The sequence below is a fragment of the Polyodon spathula genome, chromosome 2 (genome assembly GCF_017654505.1).
Source record: "Polyodon spathula isolate WHYD16114869_AA chromosome 2, ASM1765450v1, whole genome shotgun sequence".
Lineage (NCBI taxonomy): Eukaryota > Metazoa > Chordata > Actinopteri > Acipenseriformes > Polyodontidae > Polyodon > Polyodon spathula.
Window position 1 is genome coordinate 90781717 of NC_054535.1, and position 25278 is coordinate 90806994.

A 25278-nucleotide genomic window follows, 5' to 3' on the forward strand; every position below is an offset into this window, starting at 1 on the left:
GGAGTCCTTATGGCTGAGGTCACTCAGCATGAAACAGAGTTGTTTGGAAAAGCCTCAGCCAACATCAGTTATGCTAGTATCCTTTGGAAAGTATTGACCTGCCCTTTTCAGCATGACATCCAAAAATTTGCCTAGCACTCTGGAAAAGGTGGACCGGACTATCCTCTCCAGACATTTCAACTGTGGTCTGAAAGGACCCAGAAGCTAAAAAGTGCAGAGAACACAGCACATGTGCAGGGATAGCGGACCCTAGATTGACGCTGGGGTCTAGCTTATCCCTCAATTCAGCTATTAGGTCTAGGATGATCTGCGGAGTGAGACAATAACGCATTAGCACTGCATCCTCCAGCATACAAAACAAAGTGACCATGGGATTGAATATACTGGGTCTTCTGTGTCTTGCCCTTCTCTTCCAAATGTGTTCCTGCCTCTTCTCATCAAGAGCCAAATGTTGCCACATCAGGAAGTGAACCGCAGCAGCCATCCTAAAGCTAATGACAGATCTCTGCAGGTGTGTGCTTTTATACATATCTCAGTTACTCACTTGTACAGTGGTTTGCACCTTTTAAGAGGTGTAAAGTTTTTTGAGATTCAGCAATTGTCTAAGTGCAAGGCAAAATCCTTACATTATATTATAATGCTTGTGCCCACATAGTATCCAGACCCCGCCCAATTCCATGCACATTTCAGTATAATTTTAATAGATTAATGATGGCAAAGTGCTAGCGATAGCGGGTACAGAATGGCAGGTGAACACCATTCTTTACATACGCTGCATTTTTAGTGGCCACTAAAATCAGAGGCATTATGGGGGATTTTGCACCCGCAAATCTCTTTACGTGTATCCTTACATCTACCCCATAATATTTAGTGACATTTACACCTCTCATATCATCTCATATCTCATAATGCTTAGCAGGTTAAGGTTTTAAAGTGACACACACATTAAAATTGATTTAAAGAAGAAAACATTCATAAATACTACGATTTGATAGTTTCATTAGAGGTGAAATATCTTTTTTTTTAATAAATCATTTTTGGCCATTACACCTTGTATATGCTGTCCAATTAAATGTGTTAATCCAAGGTAATGTGTATAGCTGCTACATAATTCTGCTTTAGATTATAACAACTATTATTTTAACATTAGCTGTGTCTGTATTCCTGCCAAGACCTAACAAGAAATGACACATCAAGAGACACATCTTCGGAAAAGCGCACTTGTTGGCAGATTTGCCGGATGGAATATCCAAGAACAATTTCCCCAGTTGATAACATAAGTGAGCGTTAACATTATGAGGTAGTTTGCTATTAAAGCAAATTAATTTCCATTTACTGCACTTCAGGTTTGCTGAAATTGCTTAGCTGTCACTATGGCATTGACTATGCATTAGCAGGCGCATGCAATTCAAATGGTTTTACCAGGTTTAAAAAACTAAAATAAATAATAATAATTTTTGTGATTTTTATTACTGCATACATATATATATATATATATATATATATATATATATATATATATATATATATATATACACACATATATATATACACACACACACACACACACACAGTGCCTATAGAAAGTTTACACCCCCTTGAACTTTTTTTCACATTTTGTTGTGTCAGTGCCTCAGAGTTTCATGCATTTAAATGAGGATTTTTTCCACTTATCTACACACCATACTCCACACTGTTAAGGGGAAAAAAATGGTTTTATTGAGTATATATATATATATATATATATATAAAATATATATATATATTAAAAATACAAAACTGAAAGATCATAATTGGATAAGTCTCCACCCCCCTGAGTTAATACTTGGTGGAAGCACTTTTGGCAGCAATTATAGCTGTGAATCTGTTGGGATAGTTCTCTACCAAATTTGTACACCTAGATTTGGCAATATTTGACCATTCTTCTTTAGAAAACTGTTCAAGCTCTGTCAAATTCCTTGGGGAGCGTTGATGGGCAGCAATCTTCAAGTCATGCCACAAATTTTGATTGGATTTAGGTCGGGGATCTGACTGGGCCACTCAAGGACATTTACCTTTTTGTTCCTTAGTCAGTGTAGCTTTGGCTGTGTGCTTTGGATCATTGTCATGCTGAAAGGTGAACTTCCGTCCCAGTTTCAGCTTTCTTGCAGAGGATAGCAGGTTTTCCTCAAGGACTTCTCTGTACTTTGCTCCATTCATTTTCCCATCTATCCTGACAAGTGTCACTGTCCCGGCCAATGAGAAAAATCCCCATCTTGTTAAGGTATCGTTGAATTGTTCGGTCGTGTGTTTCTTGACCATCTTCTCTCAATTCTTGTGTCAAATATTTTGCAGTAATCAAAGGATTTTGTCGGGAAAGACAAACAAACATTTCTTCTTCCAGATTTTGCAGAAATCTTTCTTGGTCTTCCACACCTGTAGGTAGTTGCAGTAGTTCCTGTTCTCCTGTGTTTCTCAATAATAGCCCACACAGTGCTTTTTGAGTAAACCGAGTCTTTCTGTTATTTTTCTGGTAGATTCTCCTTTTTCATTTAGTTGTATCGCTGCCATTTTGAGATCATTTCTGTACTCTTTTAGTTTTCACCATTTTTGCTGCTTTTTTTTAATCACAAATTTCCAATTTATTTTTCAGCACTTGATTATATATTTACTGTATTTATTCTATAATTCTCACCGGGTGTTGTTTTTCAATTGATTGTCAATAGCAACAAAAGGGTTTCATACGAAATATATTGATTGCCCAAATACTTTTGTCTAAGCATGAAATTAGTTTTTGCATGTTATTTCTCATGTTATGCATTGTTATGCATGTTTGTTATGTAATCAATTGTTCATTTTATATAAAGCTGAAATCTCTAATTTATGTCTTTCAATAGAACAAGTAGAAATTCTAGAAATCACTTTTTGTGGTGTTTCTAATTTTATTTAACTGCCCAAATACTTTTGTCTGCGAGTGTGTGTGTGTGTGTGTCTATATATATATATATATATATATATATATATATATATATATATATATAAAATCACTTTCTGCATAGGAGATTCCCCAGTTAGATGATTAGCTGATAATATCTCTTCAGCCAAAGATACAGGCACGTTACCATAATGAAAAACAGTTATACAGCGTGAGTTTTGTGCTAAAGCAGGGTCAGCTGTTGCAAGGAAAACAATGCTTATTTCTAATACTGACCATTTTAAGAAATGTGAAAGCAGAATGCATAGAAATACATGGGACTGTAATTAGGAAGTGTACTGCTAAGACATTAAGGGAATTAAAAATGAAATATACTGCAGCTTACTTGATTCCAGTTATATTAAAAAAAAAAAAAAAATGCCATTCGCTAAACTTAGCTCTCAGATTGCGCTAATGAAAATGAAACATCCCCATAACATGATCCTGCCACCACCATGCTTCACAGTAGGGATGGTGTTCTTTGGGTGATGCGCTGTGGTGAGTTTGCTCCAAACATAATGCTTTGTATTTAGGCCAAAAAGTTCCATTTTAGTTTCGTCAGACCGCAAAACTTTTTTCCACATGAGTAAAGAATCTCCTGAGTGTTTTTTTTTTTTTTTTCCATATTTCAAACAGGATTCAAGGCGGGCTTTCTTGAGTAATGGCTTCCTTCTTACCACCCTACCATACAGGCCAGATTTGTGGAGTGCTTGGGATATTGTTGTCACATGCACACTTTGACCAGTCTTGGCCATAAAAGCCTGTAGCTCTTGCAAAGTTACCATTGGCCTCTTGGTAGCCTCTTTGATCAGTCTCCTGCTTGCTTGGTCATCCAGTTTGGAGGGACGACCTGATCTAGGCAGGGTCTTGGTGGTGCCATACACCTTCCACTTGTGGAGTGCTTGGGATATTGTTGTCACATGTACACCGACCAGTCTTGGCCATAAAAAAAAAAAAAAAATCTTAATGCAATCTTAATGTATCTTAATGCATTTTAATTCCAGGCTATAATCAACAAAAGGTGAACATTTTGAAAGGGGGTGTAGACTTTCTATAGGCATTAATTATATATATATAAGCATGTTGTAAGCGAAGACTTGAATCATGACAAGATACAGTCAAGTGGATCCGAGAATCGTGTATTTTTTGCCACTTCCACCTTGGAAATTTATCTTAACCCTTTCGTTGGTGAGACCACAACATGCTTTACTTCAATAAAGGTTGTACATAGTTTAATGAACAAAGAGACAATACAACACCACTGACTTTGTCTGGTAATATAAAAGATAGTGTTGGTCACTGGACTTTTTTTAATTCAATGGATAGCATATAAATATATATCTTATAATTGTATCTTTGTTGTGCAGTATGGGCCTGTTTCTTCCATTTTTTTTTACTTGCAGCACATACCTGTGAGTAATTCAAGTGGATAATCTCTAATTAGGTTAATGCATTTAGCTGTATCCACACCCACTGAACCATGAATCTGTTAACTATGCTACATACACTATACTGTAACACAGTACCTCAACAAACCATCTTATTTTCTTCATAACAGCCATGTTGCTATATATTTATTTAATATTATAAAATATTTATCATGCAAACATTAATCTATGCATGCTACCACCTGAGATTACAGTGTACATTTTTAGCATAATAACAAAGAATGTGAGACAATTAAAGTATTAAATCAATATGGTTACACATATTGCATATTATTACATTATTATTACAACCGATCTGGAGACAGTATTTGGCACATAGTGTACCAAACAACGCTTGGAGATTTGGCAGAGACAAATAGTGTCTTCCGAGGGAGGAAATGTAGAAACGTTCCTTCTGGTTTATGTCCCATAATGTGTATAGAGAAACAATCAGGAACGTTGGTATTGTTTCCACAAATAATTCATGACCCTCCAAAGGGATTGTCTTGTTTACAACTATTCTCATGACATATGAATTGCCATTCCCTAGAACTGTTAAATGACTGTACACTACACACACAGCTGAAGAATCACAAGTTTTATTATCTCACAGTATCTCAAGCTCTTATAAAATAGTTGTATCTTTAAAAAAAAAAAAATGTGATGGAGCAAATTATAAATAGCATTATATTAATCTTGCAGTAATAACAATAAAAATCTACTTTTGTAAAACCATATTCAAGATATAAGAAATCTATAAATCTCATAATATAACTAACAAACCAAACACTACCCAGTAAGCCCCTTGCCATTGTCATACATCACAGATTGCCATAATCAAAACATACATGCAACAGAAATATGAAAATAGAACACCAGTAGTATGTAAACTATACATTTGTATATTTTTAATTGTCAGTTTAAAAGTCATTCAAATGCATTAAGTGAAAAAATCTCAAATTCTATGAAAAGTGTTGCACATTTTGACCAGTCTTTAATCTGTTTTCTTTCTATATCCATTTCTGGAAACTGTTGTACCATTTCCCTTTTCTTCAGCAGATTCTGAAATATTATCATTTGTATCGGTTGAGCCATTGGGGGTCTCTTTACGTGCCTTGATACCCTTCTTGGGAGCACTAGAAGGTCCTTGGGCTGCAGTCTGCCACTGGAAAAGCAGACTGTACAACACAGCCTCGAACGGTGCAAACACAGAGGTAGTGGAGCGAGTGATCATCATCCATACCTGAAAAGAAAAAGAAAAACACAGTTAGTATTGTACAAATTATTGCGATTTGTTATTAAAAGAAACTAGTAAAGTATGTATCATAGAAGTCTTTAACAACAAACTGTTAAAAAAGGAAAGGCCACAAGCGATGGACAAAAATAAAATACTTCTTCTCGTTTAGAATCACTTGTATTTTCTGTTTACAGAAACATGTCTAAATACATCTGGTACACCAGAGTGTCATTATTAAGATATCTCAGATATCATACACATAACTAGTTTAAACCTTTGATAGAACCAGATTAAAATACACAAATAAAGTGTGTAACATGTTTTACCTTGTTGATAACGAGGAACGTGGTGTACACAAACATTAGCTGATGTTTGGCCAATGGGAGGTATTGACTCTGTTGCAGGGTGAACAGCACAGATCCTACCAGAGTGACCTTGACAGGACTGCAAAGTAAAGAGCAGGGTTTACCACATCTAAAAACCACACACAGTATAGATAGGTTCTTCAGCTGGGCAGTCAACACACACACACACACACACACACACACACACACACACACACACACACACACACACACACACACACACACAGTCCTGAGAAAAGTTTGTGAACCCCAATGATAATTAGGGAAATTCCATAGTTTTCCATAGCCTTCGTGAATCAAAACCAGTCTTTCCTTAAATTTCCAATAGGGTTTATATTAACCAATTTCATGTCTTTTGAAACAAAATGATGTATGAATTAGACAAACAATGAGTCATTAAGATTATGTATGTGAAATGTAAGTGAATCCCTGGTTTTATCAGCTCAGTTAAGGGGATAATTAGAATCAGGTGTTTAAATAATTAGGTAGATCTTCAGGGGTAAGTTTGGGATACCTCACCCTATATAAAGATCTGAAAATGTGAGTTTGGTCTTCACCATACAGGTGTATGGTGAATCTCTGAGGACCTCAGAAAAACAGTTACTGGTGCTCATCAATCTAGAAAGGGTTACAAAACCATTTCTAAGGATTTGGGGCTCCACCAACCCACTCTCAGACAGTCTACAAATGGAGAAAATTCAAGACCACAGTCACTCTACCCAGGAGCAGTCGTCCTACCAAATCTCTCCAAGAACAAACCAGAAAATCATCAATGAAGTCACAAAGAACCACAGAGTAACTTTCATGGATCTGCAGGCCACTCTCTCCTTGGCTAATGTGAGTGATCATGACTCAACTATCAGAAAAAGACTGAACAAGAATGCTGTTCATGGAAGAATAACCAGGAGGAAACCACTGCTGCCAGTCTAAAGTTCGCCAAAGAGCACACAGATGATCCACAAGACTTCTGGAACAATGTTCTCTGGACAGACGAGTCAAAGGTAGAACTTTTTGGCCTCAATGAGAAATGTTATGTTTGGCGAAATCCAAACACTGTGTTCGAACAGAACCTCATCCCAACCATCAAGCATGATGATGGAAGTGCGATGATTTAGGGCTGCTTTGCTGCCTCAGGACCTGGACGGCTTGTCATCATTCTGCATTGTATCAGAAGATTATAAAGGAGAATGTCAGGCCATCCATCCGTGAGCTGAAGCTGAACCAAAACAAGCAGATCTACAAAAGAATGGCTGCAGAAGAAGAAATTCCATGCTTTAGAATGGCAGAATCGAAATGTTGGGGCAGGACCTGAAGCGAGCTGTCCACGCAAGGAAGCCCTCAAATGTCACCGAGTTGAAGCATTTCTTTAAGGAGGAATGGTCCAAACCGATGTGAGAGACTGACCAACAGTTACAGGAAATGCTTAGTTGAAGTCATTGCTGCTCAAGGGGGTGCCACCAGTTACTGAATCTAAAGGTTCACATACATTTTCACACATGAATATTGAATGTTGAATCATTTGTGGATAAATAAATGTTGAAAAAGTATCATGTTTTTATGTCATTTGTTTAATCAGGTTATCTTTATCTACTATTAGGACTTAACATTTTAGCTTTGAAATATGTGAAAATCCTAAGGGGTTGACAAACTTTTTCTCAGCACTGTATGTATGTATGTATGTATGTATGTAAGTCTCTCTCTCTCTATCTCTATATATATATATCTCTATATATATATATATATATATATATATATATATAATATATATATATATATATATAAAAATCTATTTTGGTTTAACTATTCCAATCTTGGGTTAAAAATATATTTGGATATATACTGGAACATACAGTAAATAGCAAATTCCATTGAAAACACCCCTCAAAACACCAGTTCTACCAAAATCTATTAAAAATTACTCACTAAGACATCTTCAAAAGCTCATTGGTTTCAGGCTTCCAGACTCCTCTAACCAGTTGCTCAAAGTTAGACATCAGCCCACCGCCTGCACCTGTACAAAAAGAAGAGGAAACAGTCCCATTGTGTCAGTTAATCAGAACATAAAACAACAGGGCTGTAACAGTGAGGAAATGAAAGAATAATCAGCACGGTCTCAGCCCGTAGAACTCCACGGTCCAGGAATAATCAAAAGCAAAGCATCCTTGCACCACCAAGAAGACACAAACAAAATATCTGTAACAACACTGCCTTCCAATACTTCAAGTATACGCATTGAAGTATACTTCAATACTTCTTGGAAAGTGTGTAGTTTAACAAGTCATTTATGGCCTGAAACCTATTTTGGGTTGATTCATAGGTTGGACAAAATGTTTCCCTACTTTACTTGGGGATGTAAAGTTATAAGGGAAATAAAGAAGTGTTTAATTCAGTCTAAATTCCTCAAATAGGACAGCTATAAAAGAATGTGAATTATGAGATCCACAGAAGTGCACGGAACCTCAAAGCATTTTCTGTTGACACTGGGCCAGTTCAATTCTCCAGGCTCCGGATACAAGTCTCACTAAGTAAAGGCAGCTGAACTGAGGCCAAACTATTAGCACAGATTCAAAGGAACTCTTAGACTTTTTCCTCAAAGCTCTTTTCAAAGCGTGTAGATGTGGAATGGAGATGTAAAAAGTATAGCTGGTCTTTTGCAAAGTATGCAAGTAGAAATGGAACTGAGCTTGCAGTCTGTACAGTGTTCTGCTCTGTCTTTGCTCTGCCTTGGCCAATAGTCATTGAGTAATAATATTTGCACATGTAAACCACAATGATCAAATCACCACATTGGTACATTACTCAAACAAAATATAATCAACCTTGGTTAGCTCGACTGGTGGATACCTTGACAACTTCACTTAATTCAACATCAAGTCTTGATCCTGTACCTTCTCCATATAAAATATATGCATCCTCATTGCCAGTACCGAAGGGATAAAAACTACTAAAAAGACCAGTGGATAACTTGACACCTGAACTTCCAGAGCCTCCTATCAAACTGGATAAAGCCATCGCCACACTGGACACAGTTCAGATGTTTTTGGCTCAAGAGAACATTGAAGATACTCCAAAAAGAGTCTCAGCTCCTTGTCAGCAGAACTTTCAAAGCATGTGTTTTTGCATGCAAAACAATCGACAACGCTTAATGTTTGTGTGAAACTAAGTTGTTTATTATTGTTTTTGTTCACCGAGTTAATTCTGTATAATGTACATTTGTTACCGTTTGCTATTTAAGTCGTCAACTTAGACAGTACATGTCAATAACTAAAAGTATAGTCAACAGTTTGTGTATGGATTGTTTTCGTAAAAATAACACTGTAGTTATTTTATTAACTATTTCAATCGAACTGTACAAGTTGTACCGAGTTTGTATAGTACTGTATATTGTAATTGAATCATTCACTACAGTGCTTTCAACTGTTTTCATAAAGGACATTTAACTAAAAAATAAATGTGTAAACACTGTAAATGTGCAAGTTCTGTTACTTATATGCATGTTAAAGCCATGGCTCATGTGCACCCGTGGTTAACTCGACACCTCGGATAAGTCAACGCTAAATGGCATCCCCGTGGGATGTCAAGTTAACGAGGTTGACTGCATGTACTGTCAGATTTGCATATATATATATATATATATATATATATATATATATATATATATATATATATATATATATATATATATATATATATACATACATACATACATACATACATACATACATACAGTGCCTTGCAAAAGTATTCAGACCCCTGACCAATTGGTCAGGGGCCAGGGGTCTGAATACTTTTGCAAACCACTGTATATATATATATTCTCTAAGCACACTCTTAAAAACTCAGGGGAGTCGTTCAGGAGGACATAGAGATGTTTAGGACTCCTGTAAGTGGTTTGTTCCTGCACCTGGCTTTCAACGTATCCAGATGACTTTTAATAATCAAGAAGCTCACAAAGACTCATTCGATTTGAAGTTTTAACAAATCAGAGTAGTATCAGTGATCGCTTCAGTTTATTAAATGCTTAAAAATGCATTGAGTATTTACAGACTACTTCGAATCCCAACTACCAGGCAATCTTGGAGGTTCAGTGCCTTAACAGGTATAGTAGCATTAACACTTCATTATGTTTATGGTTATAACATGCTTTGCCCTTAAGCTATGCATGCATGAACACAACATGCATGTGAATACAGTACAAACATCTGCATATATATATATATATATATATATATATATATATATATATATATATATATATATATATATATATATATATATATATATATATAAATCTATTTTGGTTTAACTATTCCAATCTTGGGTTAAAAATATATTTCCCTTTTTACTCAGACTTACAAAGACACAATAATATTTGTCACTGTTATAATAGAATAAACATGAATATAGAATAGTTAACACAGAGCATATTATAAGTTTTTGTATTAACAGTGTGCTTTAACAATTTCTTTAGTATTTCAGCTGGCTTTGTATTCTTTAAAACACAGTACAGTCATTCGGACATTTTAACACACATGCAGTTTCACAAACGTTCAATTTGCATCCCAAAGATCAGCCAGCTTCCAGTAGCTGTCACAGTCTCGGGTCAGTTTCTGTTCTCAGTGAATCTGTCAAAGCCACCACAGGTGTGTCTAAAAGCCCGATACCTACAAAAACTTAAATCTTGTTAGAAGAGCTTCCAATCTACATTGCCATTCCCATCATCAGTGGGAAGACATCAAACGAAGTAAACTGTTTCTATCAAAGAGACATCTATCTCTGCCGCTTACACATTTCACTTAAAAAAGGTGATTGCAACTTGTACAAGGGAAGACAGGTTTTAGGTTAATTTCTCTCTCTCTCTATATATATATATATTTATATATATATATATATATATATATATATATATACATACACACACACACACACACACACACACACACACACACACACCATTTGACTTCTTGCAATTGCAAATAACAAAATTATGGTGCACACAATATAGTGTATTCAATATGCTTTATTGCATCAAAAAAGATATATAAAAATCAGACTAATTCAAACTAATTTACTACAAAACAAACTATAATTTTACACACATACTAACTAATGTCACTGTTTAATACAACGAATATCCTTCCATGACCACCATTCTTGTTCAGTCTTTTTCTGATAGTTGAGTCATGAACACTCACATCAACCAAGGCAAGAGTACCCTGCACATCTTTGGATGTTACTCTGGGGTTCTTTGTGACTTCCTTGATGATTTTCCAGTTTGTTCTTGGAGAGATTTTGGTAGGACGACCGCTCCAGGGTAAAGTGACTGTGGTTTTGAACTTTCTCCATTTGTAGACTATCTGTCTGACAGTGGATTGGAGGAGCCCCAAAACCTTAGAAATGTTTTTTTGATCATGGCATGACGTGTTTCCACACACCTGTATGCTGAAGACCAAACTCACACAGTTTCTGATCTTCATACAGGATGGGGCCTCCCAAACTCACCCCTGAAGAGCTACCTAATTATTTAAACACACGATTCTAATTATCCCCTTAACTGAGCTGATAAAACCTGGGGTTCACTTACTTCAATATTCCCAGAATCTCAATTACTCATTGTTTGTCTAATTCATATATCATTTCGTTTCAAAAGACTGGTTTTGATTCAAGAAGGCTACCATGGTAAAACGAAGGAATTTCCATAAATTTTATTCTCATATATTACACTCATAGTCAGGATTCTGACAAAATTAACCATTTTTCAATTTCAGCATTGACAAACGATCAAAGAACAAATCTAAAGGTTATTTTGGTGTCTGAGCAAATTATTTGTTATGTTCAGTTTTAAAACTAGTGCAATAGTGCGGCACTGCTATTACGTTATGTACTGTCACAATAGCTACCGTTAATTGAGCTAGCTGAGTTATGAAGGCAGAAACACAAAAGACGTGTGCGTCGATTTGGTTATAACAGTGAAGTGTCTTTTCTGATCATCACTAAACTCGGTCTTATGAATACATAACAATGGCATCCAAGCAAAGTTAATTAAGAAATTATTCAATGCAAAAGCTTGTTTTAATGTTGTCTTTATTATGCCGGCCAGAGACCCGCGCTTATTTTCAACATTTTCTTTAAATTCTCAAATTAATAAATCGATACCCGGATAGTGTTGGGTAATTTAGCGTCAGGTACCCGTGCCGACCTCCAATTTATATAAATTTATATATATTAGTACCAGTCAAAAGTTTGAGTACACCTGCTTGAAACCAGGTTTCTCATGATTATCTATGCTTTTAACTGTATAAACTTGTCTATAGACACTTAATATTTCATTATATGATACGTGTACTTATATAAGCGGATAATCATAAGTGAATTGCATGCATGCATGCATTCAAAAATTTAATTTTTAAATGAAAATGTAAATATTGTCAATTTCAATGAAATGGTCACCCAAAGCAAGGGGATTTCAGTCTGAAGCCCAAGTCAGTTAAAAGTCTGAAATGTGTATAACACCATATTAGAACACTGGCCTAAGTATAAAAGTGTCTTTGTTAGATGTTCTCTGAGTTAACTAGCATGTTACCTAATTAACCTTTTGTCACCAATCATTGTTAACAGGCGAGGGTCCATGACTACTATAAATATAGGTAGCATAGGCACAAGTTTGTAATTCCTGAATGTAAGGGAGCAGAAAATGGCAAAATACGCTCATTTAAGAAAAGAAAAGAAATTCTGCAATTACTTTAAGAAATGAAGATCAATTTTTAAAGACAAATCACAAGAACTTTGCAAGTGTCTGTAACTGCTGTGGCCAAGACCATCAAACGATTTGAAGAAACTGGCACTCATGAGGACCGAACAAGGTCAGGCCGGCCAAGGATGATCTCAGAATCAGAGAACAAGTTCATTCGAGTCAAGTCTGTGAAACCGGCAATTAACTGCTTTGCTGGTGACAGAGTTGGTGATCTTTACCAAGTCCATGGCAAGCTCAACCAGCATGGCTATCATAGCATACTTCGGAGGCATGCCATTCCATCAGGATTACGGCTAGTTGGGCAGTCCTTCATTTTTCAGCAAGATAATGACCCGAAACTCACCTGGCTAAGAAGGAAAGTGAAGGACAACTCAATCTAATGACCTGGCCTGCCCAGTCTCCAGACCTCAATCCCATGAACTTGTATGGGATGAACTGGACAGAAGAGTCAAAGTAAAACTATCCACAAGTACCCTACATCTCTGGGAATTACTGCAGAAGAGCTGGGAAGACATGTTAGGTGCTTTCCTGCTGAAACTTGTTAACCAAATGCCTCGTGTTTGTGAGGCTGTTATTAAGGCAAAGGGTGGCTATTTTGAGGAATCCAAGATTGAGAGACAATTTTCTTGAACATTGCTTTGATACTCCTTATGTTTTGTTTTGTATATCGTAACATGTGTTTTCATTTTCAAGTATTTACAGAAACGCATACAACGTAAAACATTGTCAATTATGAAAAAAACCTAGTTTCCAGCAAGTGTACTCAAACTTTTGACTGGTACTGTGGTATATATATATATATATATATATATATATACACACACACACACACACACACACACACACACAGACATATACACACACAAAATGCAAGAGATTAAATTAATAAGATGTTTTCTATTTTCTACTGTTGAAACAAGGACAAACTTTCTTCTGCAGAACATATGGCACTATTTAATATAATATAGAAAACAACACGTTTCTGCATTTGATGACAATTATAGGTAAATGGAAGCAAAATAGGTTTCATTTGGCTCACAGCTTTTTCAAACTGTGAAAAGTTTTATAAAACAAAACCCACCGATCCTTCCATCCAGATAATATGCTTTTCAGAATTTATGCACAAAGTAATGTAGCATTTTTTTCCCATCAATAGATATTATGTATGTGGGTTTTTTTTACAAATGATTGGTCATCAGTTTGGAAAATCATGTTTTATCTTGGTGGGTGACCCATGAGGATTCAATTGCAAGAAATAAAGGGCTGTTAATAGATTTCCAGTTATGCCTATGATTTAAGTCAAGATAAAATGTACTTTTAGTCATGGCTTCAATCATTACTGTCCAACACAGAAAACAGCATATAACTAGACAAGTAAGAGAGTCTGGCTGATCTCTGCTAACCTAACAGACACTGTTTATTTATTTATTTTTTCAAAGTTCTACTGTTTGTCATGATGCCATAGTCATTTATTTGGAAGAATCCCCTTATCCGGACTCCCCATGTTAAAACACCATGATAAATCGATGGTCCATTAACTATATTTTCATTGCCTCCTTCAGCCAACGTCTTTCAGGGAATTAAACTTGGCTCAGTTTGGTACAACAACATTGTATGGATTTAGTTGCATGTTTAAATCACATTATAGAGTGAGCTGCAACATTTGGTGGTGTATTATATGCTTTTGGATGAAGATTTGTATTGTGAACTAATGAAGTAACATGACTCACAGAAACATAACTAACATTTTAACCTCTAGCCAAGCTGAGAAGGGAACTGGAATTGGGTGTGGGCAGAATGAATCCTGAGTACAAACTGAAAAGTGAAAACATTGTTTTGCACATTTTTACCTTTAGCCCAGCCAACAGCGATCATCACAAGCCAGCCCTCTTCAAAGCGTGCTCTGGCATGAGCTACTCCTCCCACCACTTTCCAGGTTCTGGTTACCTCCTTCATACTGGCCAGGACCAGCCGAAGAGGCAGGAATGCAGTGAACTTGTAGATTAGGTCCATCGGAAAGTAGAACACAAGGTACCTGGGAGCAAGCAGGTGTGCATCAAAAACAAAGTTCATTTAGGGGAATCACATGTACTTCACACTCACAGGGATGCGTAAAAAATACTGACTGTCATACAGATCTTGCAATAAATAAAGCTTGATTAAATGAAGTTTTAAAAGAAAGAAGGAACAAGCTCTCGGTTGTCATAATATTTATTGCCATCACATTTTAAATTTCATCTGCCACATAGCTCTTTCAACATAGGCTCCCACATAATCACTTTGGAAATACTGTACTGAAACTCATCATACTGCTATTGATCACAAAAGTAGGATGTGCTGTATAGCAGTGAACTAACAACAGGATTAGCCCCTGGAACTTGGACAGCGAACAGCTACTTAGCACCACAAGCCATAAGAAACCAAATTTTCAGGACAGCTTTGTCACGCAGTTAAACAGCAGAAATGCAATTTAATATAGAATAGGTCATCATTTATCAGCTATTTGGTAAAGTAAAATCATAAGAAAGTAAACAAAGGAGTTATGAAATCCAGCATATAGGCCTATTATTCTCCTCAATTTCTAAGCACAACCCTCTTGCTGAAAAATTGTGAATTATTATGGCACATGTCAAAAGCATACAGACACCAACAGTTATACGCAAAAGATTGGGCACCCCTGGAAAAAATGTATGTTACAATGAATCTTTCAGTGAACAGAAGTTGGTCTGACCTCTACATGGTACAAAGTTAAACATGACACCTTTCTGCAATTTTTTTATTTGCATTTATTACAGATTCAAAATAATAAACAAAAGTGAACATGGCACGGACCCATGATGGCAATACATCTAATTTAACAATAGTCTCGCTCCAAATAAAAAAATACTCATTTATCTCTAGGCATCATTTCAGCAGTCCATTATACAAGGCATGTGTCACAGTTCTCCAGTGTTCCTTATGCAGTATGCTACCTTCTCTTGGCCTGGATTGTTCCTTGAATAATGGGACAAGTACCACACATGTTTCTGACAATAATGCTCAATGTACAGTTGTAATATTATATTCATCACCATCTAGCCATAGTAAAATAAAATACTACACACTGTAAACAAGAAAAAGGATGTCTCTAAAAATGCTAAAAATGTGTCTGCAGCAGATCGTGTAAAACAGTATTCAGCAGTTTTACAGAGCGATGGAGGTAAGCTCATCTGTACGCACTGCAACGTTACTGTAGATGACTACTGAAAATATATGCCTGTCAGAAATTATGTCCACCGGAAGAGAAAGGAGGAAATCCAGAGTAGTACCATGACTGCTTTACTTGCAAAGAAACAAAAAACAGTAACTTCCATGTTTCAAAATTCCACCAAAAACTGAAATCTGTCCTTGCAGATCCACTTTATCTACAGGCTGTCAATTACAACACTGTTTCACAAGCTATTGTGAAGTGCTTGAATAACTTTGACGTTCATTTTGGCGATGTCAGTGTATTTCTCTCTCTACTTGCTGTTTAAAATTATAATAATCTGTACACATAATTTATAACATAGTTCCATGCATATTCTGTGAAATGTGATACTTTACCTGTGACACTGCCGTGAATTAAAAAAAAATAATAAATAAATAAATCCATGATTTTCACAGGGCCTTATCTATAAGGTAACTAGGGAGGTAGTATGATTAGTGGTGATGTACCACAACAATAGTAGACAATACTGTATTTTAAAATGCAGAAATACTGAAGGAAACTATAGTAGTATAATTATTTGACAAAATGTTTGGACTAGAAGTCTTTTTTTAATGACATTCAATTAAGAGAGTCTAGTTTATGTTTTAAAGTTGTGGCAGACCCATTGATCCAGACTCATATACAGAATCCCAAAATAGTCGGTGTAGGATGTGGACAAAGGAGTAACTTAATGCCACGTTAAACTTTTACTAGGTCCATTAGAATAACTGTGCTATCTAGCAAATATAACCATTACACACATACTGATTAGTCACATTACACAAGCTTTGTGTGGCACAGAAAATTATACCAAAACACAGAACTTGTTTTATACCCAACTGCCTTTTCTTTATTAATAAGTCTTTAAATATGACAGGGTTACATGCACTGTAGGTGTCCGAGAATAGAATTCATTAATTGTGTTGTACTCATTCAAAAAGCCTTTAGTGGACTTACATTCCCACAAATCTTCTCTCCATATAAACTGTTATAGTCCTTGTGCATTGCATTTCGGAATAATCCAACAAACAATTGTATACATATGTTTTTTTTTTTTCTTTACAAATGTTTTACATTTTTCTGTTATACCATAACCCTAAAGCACAGAAATCTATCTTAAGAATTCTTTAAAAGATATACCGAGTTTCTAACTGACCTGAACACAGTTCATATTTAAACTGTACAACAGTCATAAAACTGTAGTGGAATTGAGCAACCATCAAATGAAAGAAGTTACTTACAAACCACTAACCAAGATCATGACACAGGGGTTGTACCGACAGACTGGAGAATTGCAAACTTAATACCGATTCACAAAAAGGGAAACAAAACCAAACCAGGTAACTACAGACCAAGAAGCCTAACTACTATTATATGTAAACTTATGGAAACTATAATAAGATCCAAAATGGGAAATTACCTATACGGTAACAGTATCTGATATAGGAGGAGCAGCAAAAGTCACTCAAAATGATCTAGACAAGATTCAGAACTGGGCAGACTCATGGGAAATGACATTTAATAGAGAAAAGTGTAAGGTACTGCATGCAGTCAATAAAAATGTGCATTCTAAATATCATATGGGAGACAATGAAATTGAAGAAGGAATCTATGAAAAAGACCAAGGATTTTTTGTTGACTCAGAATTGTCTTCATCTAGACAATGTGGGGAAGCTATAAAAAAAGGCCAACAAGATGCTCAGATCTATTGTGAAAAGTGTTGAATTTAAATCAAGGGAAGTAATGTTAAAACAGTACAGTGCATTAGTAAGATCTCATCTTGAATACTGGGTTCAGTTCTGGTAACCTCGCTACAAAAACGATATTGCTGCTCAAGAAAGAGTGCAAAGAACAGCAACCAGAATTACTCAGGGTTTAAAATGCATGTCATATGCAGACAGGCTAAAATAATTCAACCTATTCTTGAACAAAGACAACTACGTGGTGACCTGATTCAAGCATTCCAAATTCTAAAAGGTATTGACAATGTCGACCCAAGGGGCTTTTTCGACCTGAAAAAAGAAACAAGGACCAGGGGTCACAAATGGAGATTAGACAAAGGGGCATTCAGAACAGAAAATAGGAAGCACTTTTTTACACAGAGAATTGTAAGGGTCTGGAACCAACTCCCCAGTAATGTTGTTGAAGCTGACACCCTGGGATCCTTCAAGAAGCTGCTTGATGAGATTTTGGGATCAATAAGCTACTAACAACCAAACGAGCAAGATGGGCCGAATGGCCTCCTCTCTTTTATAAACTTTATTATGTTCTTAATCTATGTTTGAGAAATGTGCTTTTTCTTTTGCTTCCACTGGAGGGCAGTGTTGTGTAGCATTCAGCCAGTTGCCAAGAGCCTCCCCCCTCCCCCCAGTAATATAGCTGTGTGCCAAGAGTAATAGTAATATCATGAAGCGTTGGGTCTTCAATCACCAGGAAACCAAACAGTCACTTTAGCCCAATCTGGCAGCCATCTTAGATCAAAGTGAAAGACACGGTTAATTTTGCCCAAGGACTTACCAGAACACAGAAAATATGAAGTTGCAAGCTGGTTTATGATACATTATTAGTTGATTTTCAAACTCATACAATGATTATATATATATATATATATATATATATATATATATATATATATATATATATACACACACACACACACACACACACACACACAATGATATATATATATATATATATAATATATATATATATATATATATATATATATATATATATATATATATATATATATATATATATATGCACAAGCCTCTCACTTCTTTGGTTTAAAATTTGTTCTGAATATACGTGTGTTTTAACCAAGTGTTATAGTGCAGCTTGAGATAAAATGGCGACTTACCAGATTACTGAAGCCAATACTATATTACTGGTGTTTGAGAAGGGTAAGAGTGCTGGCTCCGCCAAAAAGAGACCCGACAGCACTGCTCCACCGAAGCAGTAAATCATAGCACTGATCCAGCATGCAAAGGGGCTGCGTCGTGCCACGTCTACTGCTCCTGCAATCACAGAACGCAAAAGCAGCCTTTTAATACGGAAAAGGAAACACATGTCAATTGCAAACTGTACCTTTAAGAAAAGAATGATGTACTGTAGCTTGTTGTAAGAAGTCATCCTCTCTGGAACCAAGGCAGACAGCTGTGTATGGTCGATTATACAATTGCATAAGCCATGAATAAACACAGTAGATTAGGCCTATCATGAAACAAGTTAAATGTTTTTTTTGTTTGTTTGTTTTTGTTTCTGAACATTAGTCAAGTCAAAACTTTGAAGGAAAAAATACAAGGGTTTCTATTTATTATCTCCCAAAATAATCAATCTTTATTGCATTATAATATCTTCAAATATTCCTGTACATTGAATGCATTTACTTAAATTATGGACAGTAGTGCTTCTATAAAATACAGAATTTAAAACAGTCACTCTCAAAATCTAGTGCAATTGTGTATACGATATAGTACACTACCACTGCCAAAAGCTGAACCATGTTGAATGTAAAAGATGTGATGTTTCCTTATTCAGCGATACCAAGATATTTATTGAACAGAGGTCAGAGTGAAGTACAATGGGGAATAGAGCTTGCAGAATACTGCACAATGAGAGAGCTTGATCATAAAAATCATTTGCATTAATATATAGAAGAAAAGTTCTAAAGATGGTCTAAACAGGCAATTCAACACCCCTTGTTTTTCTACAGGTGTTCATCTGTCCCGTCCTTTAATGGTTTCATTAAGACAGTGGAATTTGTGTATGATGACACCCAGGCACTCAAAACAGCTGAAAATAGTTACTAACATACTGCAGCGACACACAATGCTGGGACTTCCTGTTCTGCAAAATTCCAAGCTGTAACCTTCTCACCCAAGAGATTATTTTTTCTGTTGCAACAGTAAGGCATGTGAAGTAAAATTGAGTATACATGGTAGGAGCTGGCAATCACCTCCACAAGAATGTGTCAGCCTGCTTCTAAGGAAAGATAGATTGAATTTAAATAAAAGAGGACAGGCAGAGTGACAGTGATACACACAAGTTCCCGAATAATCATGAATAATGATTAACAACTATGCCTGTGCATGATCTCCAGCTGCTGATGCAGTGCAACTTTATGACACACCATTAATCAACTGAATCTTTTCTAGTTAGGTGGATATAAACCAATATGCTTCATACAGTACTGTATGTTTGAGATCCTAATAAATCCATCAGTTGATAATCATGCGCTCTTCAATATGTAAATTACTTAATAAGCAAGAAGTCTCCTAAGAGCAGTGGTCACCCCAAAGTTACAAGTGTCTACAGGTGTCAACAGGGTGGGGTATTTAGCAAGATGTTCCACAAATGTAGTGGCATCCTAAATGTTATCCATTTACTACCAAAGCAGGAGGACAGGGTGAGATAGGCCTCCCCTCCCCCTCCCCTCCCCCTCCCCCTCCAATGGTGATTAACAAAAGGAGAATGAGTATTGCTGGGATTGCTGTGTTCGGGGGGAAAAAAAAAAAAAAAAAACCTTTATAAAAGTAAATGTTCTTAATTTTACCTTCAAAATAAGGATTCTACAATGGCAACTGCTAAAATGAGGAACAATTATCCATCCCACTTCACTGTACAAAAAAAACTTGCTTAGTACATAACACTTGTACCTAATACTGTACAATGCATACAGGCAGAAGGCACTTGTCCATCCATCAAGTCCAAAGCACCTTTAACCATTGTTCCGTAGTCCAATTTATGTGTTCTTGTGCATATTTTAGCCTTTTTCCTTTTCTTAACAGGTATTCTTACTGCAACACATCCTGATTTCAAGAGTGACCTTTGTACTGTTGATTTGATGGACAACGGCACCGGTGCCTTTTGCCAGTTCTGTTGTCAATTCAACGCTTGTCTTCTTTCTATTCTTTAAGGCTATTATGTTCAAGTATTGCTCATCCTTGTTAGACAGCTTTTGGGGTCTTCCAGTCCTGGGTTTTTCAATTACAGATGATGTTTCTCTGTACTTGTTGATTATGCTTCGGTTACCACACCTTGGAAATAGAGTGATGCAAGCTATTTTACTCAATGTTTTTCCTTCTGTATGCAAGTCAAGGTTGTTATAATAGTAGAAAACACTAGTGGAGGCTTTGAGCAAACCGTTGATGCTCACAATGCATCAAAGTAGAAGTCTATAGTATAGGATGTGCTTGATTTTTGACTGTCTTTCTCCTGCCATAACTTTGTTTAAAAATGTTTTATGCAAAGTATGTTAGTGACATGGTCTTGAAATTGAAATGCTATGTCAATACTGTATACAGTGCATTTTTAAACATACACTGGGAGTATGTAACAGTTAAGTATATTAGAATAAACTATGATGGGCTACTGTTTTGCTAGTGGAGAAAATGTGTTTACCAAATTGGGGTAAACCTCTTCAGACTGCAGTTGTATTATCTATTGATCTACCCCTCCTACTATGCATTGGAGTTCCCTGACCTAAGCACCACTTTACTGGACCCTGAGCTAATGCACATCATGGAAATACTGGTGGGGTCCTGATGACTGCTTGCCAAGCAGACTTTTTATATTCTATGATTTTATTGAGACTTGAGCACTATTGCACTACTATAATGTCATTGTAGATATAACGTGTTGTATCTTATTTCATATTGTACCTTAGTAGTATTACTTGCAATTATTGTAACCTATAATGTATTTAAATATTAATCTTGCATTGTAACACTATACTGTCCTGTAATACCTGCAAGTCGCCTTGGATATAAAGGCATTTGCCAAATGAAGAAGAATGTTGTCAATCTGATTCTACTGCTGCTGGGAGCTTAAGGGAACCCCCCAAGCCCTCTGCCTTTTTTCTGCCTCATATTTTGGGGGAACCACCCATCACTTGAGTGATTTCACTGGCTCGAGCTTGTGCGAGTGGTGGTACGGTGAGGCTTCAAAAAAAAAAAAAAAAATGTATCCTGTCCCAAAGCTCATCTTCTGTGTCATCACTAATATCCACAGTTGTTCTACCGACAGTGTCATTTGAAGTGGGAACACTGAGCTGTTTTTGCATTTGCTTCACGCAGTAATTCATGGCAAATGTCCACAGCATTTGGCAAAATAAGCTCTTTTCCAATATGCTGTTCCAGCTTTGAAGGCTTCAATGCTTCATTGGACAACACCTCACTGCATTCCACACACTGTGGCCTTGGCTCTGAATCACCAGTTGTAAAGCCAAACTTAATGTAATTGGGATCGGATTTTCTTGCAACTCGCTTTACCACTCTTGCTGCCATTTGTGAACTCGCCCCACCGTCACAATCCATCGTATTATATCTTTCTACCCTATTTTCTTGTATCTCTTAAAATTTGAACAGTTCTCTGACCTTTTTTCTGTTCCCTTTATTGACTTTTTTCCTGTTTCCTTGATTCAATTCTATATGATTCAAGTCTTTTTTCACACACTACCTGTTGCTTCAAACATTGCCCTAGCCTTAGAAAACTTGCTGATGGAACTACCAGCTGACAGCAGCATGAAACTCGTTTTCAAAAGTTGGCCTTGTTACTTTTTGGATTTCAGTGGGCAGCATATACCCTGCACTATCAGAGAGGGCAAGCACGCTTCTTTTGCCTTTCACCGCCATCTACCTGTGTGAGTCAGGATATTCAGCGTACTTCTGCTATACATTCTTTTCTGTTACAATATAAAAGTCTACACAGATTATTCTCTAGCATCCTTGAAATGTCCAAATGTTTTTATACTGCTTTAAAGCTTTGGCAAGCATAACAAAACAGTGAATTTCATGGTTCAAGGTCTTTACTGAAGTATAAAAAGGAGAGACACTTGCATGAACAGCCACAATATTTTGTATTCTTTAGATCATTGATGACTAGGGAGATTAAAAAAAAAAAAAAAAGTTGCTTGAAAGTGACTCAGGATTGTTGACTATAGCTAGGCTTTCTACTTTGACACTAAATCTGTAAAACGTGTTAAAGGTTGAATAACACGAAAATGAACATCCCTCTATATCCAACAGTTTTATTGTTATCATCATTTTATATATATCATCATTTCGTGTAACCAGTAGTAGTAGTCTGATTTGAAGCCCGGTACACCTCTAGCTGGTAGCAGATAGCTGGACAATAGTAGCACAGTTGAACTGACATTTTCAACAAAATTATTTTATTGTTATACATTTATATATAACTTACTGCAATCTCAATTGTGTTTCTTTACAAATTCTTTCATTGATCATTCTTCTTCTTCTTGTTCTTCTTCTTCTTCTTACGTTGCTGTTGTTGTTAAGCACCAACAGTGTTACTTAAATCTAAATATTTGTTAAAAAATACAATGCGAGCCAAACAGGCTTTACATGTATTTTCCTGGAGGTGGCAGTTAATTCTTTTTTTCCTGTAGGTGGTGCTGTTGAAATTAAATACTGCAGCTCCACACTCCCATGGATACCTCTCACAGTTTCTGACTCGTATTCAGTCCTGTTTTTTTTTTTTACATTTTATTTTTTAACACAATACAAGATTGGCTAAATGAACATTGAACTCCTCAATGCCAATGTAATGCAAACCTCTAGTCTCTCCTAGCTGTTGTAGATAAGCTTTCACAACGTTTATATCAACGTTTTCTTAGTTTTTTTTTGTTTTGTTTTCTTTATCTCTGATGAATGAATCTCTGGCTTCCAGCGTGGGAATTTCAATGCTTGGAATTCTTTTAATAGAAACGACAGCAGTTTAAGACACAGAAAGAATTTCCTGTTTGTCAATATGAACTAACTTTGTATGGGATGAGATGCAATTACAGTACGTATCCATACATTACAGAAGTATAATGGTCTAACTGTATACCAGTAAGACCAGTGGCACTGTAGCAATTGGAGTTAAAAATCATGTCAGGTTAAAACACTGGCAGCTAAAGCTAGCAGTTTAATAATGAATACTGTACTGCAGCACATGCTCAAGCACATAAACTAAACAGGTTTAACACGTTTATGATGCTATAAGTGTCAGTCTGCTGTAGAATAGAACTGAGGAGTCCCAACATTGTGGCCAGGCAGCCAAGCCGCTACAGAGTACAGGTTTTCAGACTTGTGCAGAGGCGGAGTTTACTTTAAAACCATTCCAATGAGGTTAAATCCAGGCCCTTTGTTTACAACAAGATCTTTAGCTAGATACTGCACAGAGCTGCAAAACACGTAAAGCAAAGATGACAAAAACAGGTTCTTCAAAAAGCCTCCATTATGTGTTGTTGCTGCATGGGGGTTTATTTATTTATTTATATTTACTGTTAGTTCTGTATAATGTTTTCTTATTATGGTCAGCTATATAACAAGAATATAAATATAAAAATCACTCTTTCACATAAATGGGCCTTTGTTACAGGCAATAGTGTTAGTCATCTAAGCATTTTTTTGCTCAGGTCATAAACTAGTGTAGACATGGAGTATTATGATGCGTTATGTTGGGCATTACTGCCAAATGAGCCTAATGCACATTTTGTTATTTTTGGAGATACACTAGTAAGCAACAGTTAAATCTTTAAGCAGTTAATCTAGATTATCTGGTTAAGGGACACACGACTGAGTAAATCTCAGAGTAGAACCAAGGAATCTGTATTCTAGACGGCAGGAGAATTTGTTTACCCATGTCCAGGAGGCAGGAGGGACCACTGTCTGGTAAAATGCAAACAATCTACTGAGCTCAGACCACACTGAAATAGCAACGCCCTTGAATGGGATGCGGTGGTTTTCATGCTGACATTTCCTGTTTGTCAATAGGAACTAACTTAACCAAAAAACACAGCTTATTGCAAACCTGTGTGTCCTTCTGTTACCTGTAAGGTACAGTATTGAATACTCTTCCTTACTATAAACTTTCAGAAACAAAAGTAGGAGATTCTCTGTGGAAAAAAGTCCCCCACCCCTCATTATACAGTATTTAAATTATTATTACTATTTATTTTCTTACAGTACATTACTTGTCATTTTGTACCCATACTGTAAGCTCACTATATTATTTGCAGCTCGTTCCAATGGGAAATTGTTAGCAGCTACCTCATCATGCAGTGTATATCAGCAGAAGTGTGCTGGACTTCGGGATTAAAGAAGAAGCACTTTTATGACTTTTTAAACCGACATACAGCAAGGAAGTTCCTTTCTGGAATCAAAAATGACAGACAATGTATGGCACGGTATGTCATATGGCTTAAAGGTTATTTTTTTTCTTTTTTAAAACTGTCCTCCAAAAATGGCTTTTTGTTGGTTAATGAATGAGGTTATCTTGTAGACATTCAAAAGTAGGAGGATTTTTA

At 36.2% G+C, this 25278-nt stretch overlaps 1 protein-coding gene across 1 annotated transcript in view; it reads right to left on the reverse strand.

The window, feature by feature from the left end:
* Window positions 1-4694: 4694 nt before the first annotated feature.
* LOC121303504 (trimeric intracellular cation channel type B-like) overlaps window positions 4695-25278 on the reverse strand; it is a 30913-nt gene continuing 10329 nt past the window's right edge. Inside the window, exons 2-6 of the mRNA XM_041234226.1 lie at window positions 18826-18982; window positions 14587-14771; window positions 7906-7993; window positions 5944-6061; window positions 4695-5623 (exon numbers count right to left, since the gene is read on the reverse strand). Of these exons, the coding sequence (XP_041090160.1) occupies window positions 5375-5623; window positions 5944-6061; window positions 7906-7993; window positions 14587-14771; window positions 18826-18982 (797 nt within the window). The 3' untranslated portion in view covers window positions 4695-5374. The remainder of the gene's footprint in view (window positions 5624-5943; window positions 6062-7905; window positions 7994-14586; window positions 14772-18825; window positions 18983-25278) is intronic.